At 30.9% G+C, this 8,750-nt stretch overlaps 1 protein-coding gene across 4 annotated transcripts; it reads left to right on the top strand.

Moving 5' to 3' along the window:
- The first annotated feature begins 3,653 nt into the window (after nucleotides 1–3,653).
- Nucleotides 3,654–7,519, top strand: LOC116193019 (probable BOI-related E3 ubiquitin-protein ligase 3). 4 transcript variants are annotated; one of them, XR_004154185.1, is made up of 6 exons: nucleotides 3,771–3,926; nucleotides 4,104–4,204; nucleotides 5,636–5,952; nucleotides 6,144–6,557; nucleotides 7,011–7,126; nucleotides 7,503–7,519. XR_004154185.1 is itself a non-coding variant. In XM_031521744.1 (5 exons), exons 1-5 carry the CDS (start codon nucleotides 3,853–3,855, stop codon nucleotides 7,044–7,046), a joined length of 942 nt encoding a protein of 313 aa, XP_031377604.1. In that variant the 5' UTR covers nucleotides 3,771–3,852; the 3' UTR covers nucleotides 7,047–7,200. The 4 variants fall into 4 exon arrangements, 3 of the variants coding, with proteins under 3 accessions (XP_031377605.1, XP_031377604.1, XP_031377603.1); XM_031521744.1 differs by lacking the exon at nucleotides 7,503–7,519 and having other exon boundaries at nucleotides 7,011–7,200; XM_031521743.1 differs by lacking the exons at nucleotides 7,011–7,126; nucleotides 7,503–7,519 and having other exon boundaries at nucleotides 6,144–6,943.
- Nucleotides 7,520–8,750: the final 1,231 nt, after the last annotated feature.

The following is an 8,750-nucleotide window of genomic DNA, read 5'->3' as shown; positions in this document are numbered from 1 at the left end:
GGAGAGTATTCCTGACAGATGTATAATTGCCTCTAAATTCAATAGAGGCCAAAAACTGTGACATCTGAAGGCTCACTACGACAAAATTTTGTCTTTCTAATGGTTACTTGTTCTACTGAAATATTCCATTAAGACATACTAATTTCATTTTGCTAATTTTTCTAATGGTTACTGGTGTTCTATAATTTATTATTAAAATAATATATTGAGACAATAAATAAATATAATAGTTGATATAAACATTAGAGGGTATATTTCAATAAATGTTATTCGAAATTTTCTGATATGGATTGTGATAATTTGTACATATACTCAAATACATAAATTAATTTAATATGCATTACATATTTATTTATTACGTTAACATATTATTTATATTAATAAATTAAAATTTAATAAGTTAATTTATTATGAGCATTTATTGAACTTTAGTGAGTTTTAGTACAGATAGATAGATAGGTAGGTAGAAAATCCTAGATTATATTCAACTGAAAAACTATTAATTTTTCAATAATTAATTTTAACATTCAAAAAATAATATTAACTTGAACCAAAAATAATTTTCTATATTTTCTAATAATTTTGCCACCAATTGTTGTCTTATTTAATATATGCATTACATATTTTCTTAATTGTTAATATATTACAAGAATTTATTTCATTATTGCTTTAGATAGAATTTATACAAACTTTTCCTTTTCCTGTCTAAAAAAGATCTATAAAAATCTTTAATTGATATTTTTATGTTACCACAAATTCATAGAAGGGGTTTGTACATATTCTGACTCTTTATATGTTATTAATCAATTATGTTTTTAGAAACTAATATATATTTATATTTCTTTGTTATACTCATTATGTTTAGAGTAGGTTTTGCATTTACTAACAAAATTAGTTGCAATCAAGTTAATCTATACATATACTAAGTTATTGAACCCGTGCGTTGCATGGATTTTATGAAGAAAATTTTATAAGAAGAAGTTAGATATGAAAATAATAATTGATATGAATTTATAGTCAAAATTAATTTGCAAAAAAAATAATATATTGTAAACTTCAGCACGGTAAATTTTAGACGTACTATGTTGAATATATATTTGACTCATAAGCATAGAATTTATGCAATAAGTTATTTATATTATCAGTCTAATTTTTAAAGAAATAGTTTTAAAGCTCCAAAATGTATCAAAATATTTAGGTTTATTTGATGAAAGAAAAATAATCTTCAAAGTTTTATAATTTTAGTGTTTATTCGTACTTTATTCTTTTCACATTACATAAATGAGTTTCATGAATTTTAGTAATTTTGGATAAAAGAAATACTTAATCAAGTTTTGCTAACTAAAAATTTATGAACATTTATTTACTAATGAAATTGAAATCCTTTTTAATACTTTTTAAATTTTTTTGTATTATACAGTATTATTAATCACAATAATAATTATCATTATACTTAGTAATTTCTATAATGCAATTAACCTATGAATTATTATTTAATTACTATTCTACCCTATATTACGATGTAGTCAAGTTTATATTATATAAATATTTACCCTGCTAACCTCATAGGAATAAAATTTATATATGTGCACAGACAAATAGATATGATGAAATTTTTAAAAACAATAGAGTATATTTCATTTATTTAATTCTTAAAGTTGAATCTTTTCAATATTTACTTATATTTACTCCTATTAAAACTGCATGGAAGTAAAACTTTTATATGTTGATAGATATATGGATATGATGAAAATTTTAAAATAAATTGAATATATTTTATTTACTTAAATCCTAAGATTGAATCTTTTTTAACCTATATTATTACTTATTTTTAAATAAAGTTGTAGATTATATGAAATAGTTTTTCATATATTTATTATTTTCAATATTCTATTAAAGTTTTGCCTTTATCGCATTATGAAATATAGAATTTATATATTCCTTACAGATAATATTTATTAAAGCATTGACTTTTCTAACCTTACATTTTTTAAAATATTTACTTTTCTAAACCTATTTATGTTCTTGTTGTCAAGTCTATATATAAATAGATATATAGATTACTTAGCGAAAAATAGATATATAGATTGGTCTTTTAAACCCCATTTCAATATTAATTTACCTTTCTACCCCATTTATTTCATTGATATTGACATCTTTGTCCCTATATCATTATAAATTTACTTCTCTTATCCTATTTATTGCATGAGATATAGATTTATATGTAGATACATAAAGTTGTATCCTCCATAATAAATAGGGTTAGATAAGTAATTTTATATATATTATAATGTCATAAAGGTAAATGTCTAAATAAATAATTATAAATGCATGTACAATTAGGATTAAATTAAAAAACACATATAAATCATTAAATATTTCATAATTTTATTATATAAGCACATTCTTGATTTAAAATAGATAATCTCAAAATTTATTTATGTAAAATATAATTTCTTAAAATAATTATCTTTAAAAAAATTGACAAAATTAGTAACTAAAAGAAATATCTACTATATGCAATACGTATGTTTAAATATATAATATTTTTGAAATAATAATAAATAAATCTATCTAAAATTATTAAAAATAGATGATTGCACTTCCTTTTTTTTGCAAAATACATAGAGGTCATCTATTGCATTTTTTTAGAATTTGATATTTAAGAAAATCTAATATGTTTTCTAAGTAATATCATTTTCTTCATCCATAATTGGTATTATAATTTATTTTCAATTATTCTGAATTTGTTATTGTATGTACTAATATATGAATGCTTTCAATTTAAGATTATATATGACTTAATGAAAATTTCAATTGTAATGCCAAAAGTTTTAAAAATTCATTTAAAAAATAACTACTCTAAACAATAACCCATACTTTGCTCGGGCAATAAAGCTAGTTTTAATACACACTAGTGTTCTAACCCATGTATTGCAAAAGTATATTTTAATGATAATTATTCATAATTTTATAATTTTATAATTTTTAAAAATAACTAATAATTTTAAATAATAATCCTAATATATTAGAGTCATTTTCAATAGTTTAATGTCAACTCGATGCTAATTCGTTTATTTAAAGTGGACTAAATATTTAATTTCTTTTTGTAAAAATAATATTGTGTATGCCATTAATTTATCTTTTTTGCTTTTAATGTGACCCATATTTCACAAAATTAGTGTCTTCTATTGATTTTCTCTAGAAATCCTATATATAGGTAACTAATTATTTTATTTAATATACGTTACTTATATTAAGATCATTCCATTCATGTTTACAAATTTCGTTTTGTACATTTTTTAAACATTACTAGTCAATTTTACTTTTTGCTATGCTCGTGAATTTGTATAGTTCGTGTGCACCAATAATTGTCTATATAATTAATCAATTATTTTTATTATAAATTACTCTAATATATTTTTTTATATTTTTTTATTAGACCCATTGTTGTTTTAGAAAATAATTTAAGTATAGTCGATCTATTTTTTGATAATATTTACAATAAAACGTTGTCAGTTTTACTATTATAGTGATGATTCTCATTTATTTATTTCTTTTTAAATATATCTAAATTATCATTCTTTGTTACTAATTTTCTTTTAATTATTAAGGGATTTAGTAATTGCGTGTAGAAGCACTTTGGTGACATTTAAAGACTATGAGGTTCAGAGTGGCTCAAATCAAAACATTGTGGGTGCAAATTGATAATACAAAAAGTATTAGGTGCAGAACGCAATTTCCGGTAGTAATACATTCTTCTCGTTCCGATTTCCTTCTCTCTATTGCGCGCGCGCGATCTCTCTCTCTCTCCCTCTCCCTCTCCCTCCTCTCTCTCTCTTCTCCTGGCCGATGGAGTTGCCTCAACAGCACTGCCAACCGCAGCACCAAACTCGTCAAGATCATCAACAATCCGTACCCTTCAGGTGAAATTTCCCCTCAAACTTATCAGAATCTCATATTGGTTTCATCTTCATTTGCCCCCATTTTGTGGGCATTTCGCTCGCCCATGTGTTGCTCGAGAGAAGAGCTCGGCGCTGTGTTGAATTGCCCCCATATCTCTGGCCTTTTCCTTTTATCTCATCAATACCTTCCATTTTCAGGAACTCGTACGCTGTCGACGTCCGGATTCCGCTGCCAGTTGCGTATTACGGCCCCGTTGGCCTGCCGGAGCGGCCTCAGCACCCGCCCTACGAGCCTCCGGGTGAGTTCCCTGCCATTGAAGAGCTTCCATGCTTATTCTTTGTTTTGCCGCTTAAAAATTCTTGGAAAGCGTGATGCAGTTCCTATAATTGCCGTCAGTTCCGTAATCTCATGGTGTTCTTTTGGACAAGTACAGGAGAATTTGAGCTAGGGTTGCAAAATTTGGGAAAATAGAAATTTCTGTTACGTTGTAAAATTGTGAATATTATAATCATTAGTTGGCTTTAATTTTATTATTTTTTTGTGTGTACTAATTTTATGTAATTTTGTTTGTGATATTTGTGGAAATTAATGAAGAAAATATGGAGCTTTTTCATGGAAATGTGAGGATTGACTTGAGCTAGGATGTCATCTTATTGAGTAATCGGGTTCAAAACTTATTATTTTTAGATCAGATTTGAGTAGCCAAAATCAAGAGGATTGTGTCTTTGGAGTTTGATTAAAAATGGAGGCTTTCTACCACTGTGGGTTGGTTCAAGTGGTTCGGCGCTTGTTCCGCTTAAGTAAGGTTTCAAGTTTAATCCACGCTGAGAGAGCTTTACCCCTTAGAGGGCCGATCCGACTCGACTGGATTAGTTAGGTCCAATTGGACTTCTAGATACCATAGTTCACGCCGAAAAAAAAAAAGGAAAAAAAAAGGAGGCTTTCTCTTGGGAATTTCGGGTTGGGTTTGAAATTTCCCCCTTTTCAGGGCGAAATGGCTTAAGTGGAAAGGGGTTTTATGTTTTTTTTTTTCATCTTTGTCAACATGTTTTCAGCAACTTGTTCTCATAGTTTACATTGTTGAACATAAATATGGCAAATAAAGCCAATTACTAAGGTTTAGCTATTTAACTCCTGGGCTTTTGGAAGACAGGAAAGTGCTTATTCGAAGGCATGTAGAGCTTGAAGAGCATCATCATATTAGGAAGAAGTTGAAAAAGTGTGTTTGTTTTATAAACAATGTTCAACTCAACTCAACTCCACTTATATTCAATTCAACATCATAATAATTACTTTTTTTTATTTTTTAAATATTTTTAACCATTCAATTCAATTTTTAATATTAAATTATCTCAACTATTCATTAATTTTTCACAATTCAACAACACAATCATTACTTAATCATTATTTTCTCTCAATTATTTATTATTTTTTCACACTTTTTCTCATAATTCAACAATACAATCATTACAAACCAATTAAAATCAAAACTCAACTCAACTCAACTTTCAATCCAAACGCACTCCTAATGATTGATTGACGGTGTTATTGCTGAAAAATTGCCTAGTTTAACTGCACAAATTTGAATATTTAGTTTTACATCCCTTATCTTTTCTGATGGCCTGTACTTTCTCAGAGACCAAAGAGAGCCCTGTTTTATTATCCATCTCTTTCCTTCATTTGGGTGAACATTGCAGCTGACCAGATATAAACTTTTCTGTAATTTTAGTTCAATTCAGTGAGTTCAGACCTGGTCCAATCCCAGATGGAAGCACTGGTGGAGCTGGTTTGCCTTTCAATTTTGGGCTTGAACCTCCTAGAAAAAGACTTAAAGAGAGGGAGTTTTTCAATAGCAATTCACCGATATCCTCTGTTGAAATCTTGCAAGCACAATCAGTCTCTACAGGCTTAGGTCTGTCCTTCGATAACACCCACACTTCTATGGCATCTTTGGGAGGTTCACCCTTGTTATCACTCCTCGGTGATGACGTTGACCAGGATTTGCAGCGACAGGACAAAGAAATTGATAGATTCCTTCAGATTCAGGTCTACTTATCAGTTAAATTATCTCCTTTAATATTATATGTTATACATGGGACCTTTTTTTTTTTTTATGGGTATAGGATTATTTTGTTGATCTTGTGATTCAACCCGTATTCTTTGTTCCTCTCTCCTGTGCATCAAGGATGTGGTTTCTCACAAATATCAGATTCTCTCCTCTGTATCTCTCTTTGCAGGCTGACCAAATGCGGAAGACTATCCTAGAGAAGACCCAGCAGGCCCAATCGCAGACCATGTCTCTCTTGGAAGAAAAATACCTTCAGAAACTTTGCGAGAAAGAATCAGAGGTCAGAAGTATCACCAGGAAAAATAAGGATCTTGAAGATCAAATCGAACGATTGATCTTTGAAGCTGGTGAATGGCAGCAAGAGGCCCGAAACAGTGAAAACACAATTGCCGCCCTCAATTTTAATCTGCAGCAGATCTATGCCGAAAGCAGAGACAGCATCGAAGGCTGTGGTGAGAGTGAGGTGGACGATACAGCGTCCTGTTGCGATGGTGGTATGGCTCATTCTCGGCAGTTAGGAGCAGTGAACGATGGTGTGAGACAATCAACGATGATGAAGTGTAAAGCTTGCGGGGTTCATGAGGTAAAAATGCTGTTGTTGCCTTGTAAGCATCTCTGCCTCTGTGAAAACTGCAAAAGTAAACTCGGTTTTTGCCCTCTGTGTCAGTCATCCAAGTATATAGGCCTGGAGGTTAATATGCCATGAGATCTATATTTGAAATTTACAAAATGAAATGCAGGGGTTCCCGACTTTCGGGATGCTTATCGTTTGTTTGATTCTCGCTTTGCATTGCTAGTGTTTTTACTCGAAGTATACATGTTCATGTCTAGTGCGCCTTGCATTTCAGATGCTCGGGAGCTTCTGATAGACTTTTGTAGTGATCTGACAGTGACTTTCAGTTGGTTTGTAATCTGTCCTAGGCTAATGAGGAAGACATCATTATTCAAATGAGAATATATTTTCGATAAGCTCCTGGCAAATGTACATTTTCTTCAATGCTAATTCTCGTGTATGAAAATAAATGTGTTTTCACAGATGAGATCGAACACCGTATCTATCCATTTGCTGTAGGCCCAGACTCTCTCAAAGGTGGTGTGACCATTTTACCTTAAACAAATATAGAAGCCAATGTCTGGAAAATCAACACTCTGGTATGTACTATTGGAGGTTGGTCGATCAATCATTGTCCCCCCACTGGGCTGACGCAGGCCCAGTTGCAAAGAACTTTTTTTTCCATAGTCGAATCAAACAATTTTTCTATGAAACCATTTTACTTTACGGTTTTTTTTTAAAAAAAAAAAAAAAAAAAAAACTCTAACAGCTTCTCAAAAAATATCCCCTATGAAATGAAACACTTGTGCCACAAATATCTCATACAAATTTTATGCAAAGCCAACTGTCGGTCGGCGTTGCAGAAGTACTTCAAAATATGAAGACCAATTAATTAAGAGCATTTAAGTTGTTCAATATATGTATGAAAAATGAAACTGTGCACACAACTTGATGATATCCTTTTCTGACTGACAGTTAGAGCAGTGAACATAGAGAAGACCAATGATTGTCAGGTTGAAAACTCTTCTTCCTTGATCTTCTTCTTAGAGTGGTAGAAGACTTCTGAAGCAAGACTAAGTTGTTGGGGGGTATGTGTTGAAGAAGAGAAGAAAAACTTCTTTTTTTTTTTCCTCTCCTTTTCTTTTCCTTTTCATTTTGGGGGTGGGGGAGAGGAGAGAAGATTGATGCACCTTTTTCCAATCATGCCTTAGAAAGTGATGACAAAGAAGAAAGTGAATATGCTTCCTCCAAGATTATACAATTCTTCCCCCCCTCTCTCCTATTCATTATTAGCATTATCATTATTATGCCCACCTCTACTTCCACTTCCACCTCCCCTAAAGCTTAACTCACTCTATTAGTTCAGAAAGTTCGACATATTGGCTCGATCCTATTCAAATTTTGTAAATTAAAAAAAAAAATTACGATCGGGAGATTTTATCATTCGATATGCTGACCACATTCAAACCTAAATTACAAGAATCCATCATACTTCCAAACATCATCATGTGATGCACACTAAAATGCTTCTTTCCATTTACCAGTAATAGAACACGCAGTATGATATTACAAGATCTAGTTTCGTTCAATATTCTAGCCAATATGTTTTCATAGTGTTCTTCACAATAGAAAGTCTAGAACTATTTGAGATTTACAAAAATCTACGTATAATTATTAGATATGCATTTCTTATGGTGAACTTTCATATTGATCTTTGCAACAACAATATAATATGGTTGGCCCGACAAGTTACTCTTTCATCTTATTATAAGGTGCCGACCCGTGACTACAATAGTTTTGCTTATTATTATTACTTAGGTTTTCGGGTATTCGGGTTTTTTGGATTCCGAGACCTTTCTTTGCTCATAAGCAGAAGCAACGAGTGCCGAGCTAGCTAGCTCCTTTATCGATATTCCGATCCCTCAATTTCGTTCACCCCAATATCTCTTCACTTTTATCTGAAAAGGAATCAAACTGCAAAGCCAGATAAAGATACAATCCACTCTATCACATTTTCAGATTAACCATTCTCTCAAGTTTTCCCTCCTCTTTTTCTGCAAGAGGAGGAGCTTTCAACTACACTGCAGTCAGTTCAAATCATCTCAGACCTTCACACTTCCTCTTATTCCCTCCTCATATTACACAAAAGCTGTTTTATACATTAAATCTCTATTTTCTTCCTCCTTTCTTTTTGGTGGGGTCTGATCCAAAATCTGCCATTAT

This window comes from Punica granatum, chromosome 1 (genome assembly GCF_007655135.1).
Source record: "Punica granatum isolate Tunisia-2019 chromosome 1, ASM765513v2, whole genome shotgun sequence".
NCBI classification, from domain to species: Eukaryota; Viridiplantae; Streptophyta; class Magnoliopsida; order Myrtales; family Lythraceae; genus Punica; species Punica granatum.
The sequence above is the reverse complement of the archived record's forward strand: the minus strand, read 5'-3'. Positions and strand labels throughout refer to the sequence as shown.

Bases quoted from the DNA above. Each gene is read 5' to 3' on its own strand.
- LOC116193019 (XM_031521743.1), top strand. From the start codon at position 3,853: ATGGAGTTGCCTCAACAGCACTGCCAACCGCAGCACCAAACTCGTCAA. The intron at 3,927-4,103 runs GTGAAATTTCCC...TTCCATTTTCAG, and splicing joins CAACAATCCGTACCCTTCAG to GAACTCGTACGCTGTCGACG. The intron at 5,953-6,143 runs GTCTACTTATCA...CTCTCTTTGCAG, and splicing joins ATAGATTCCTTCAGATTCAG to GCTGACCAAATGCGGAAGAC.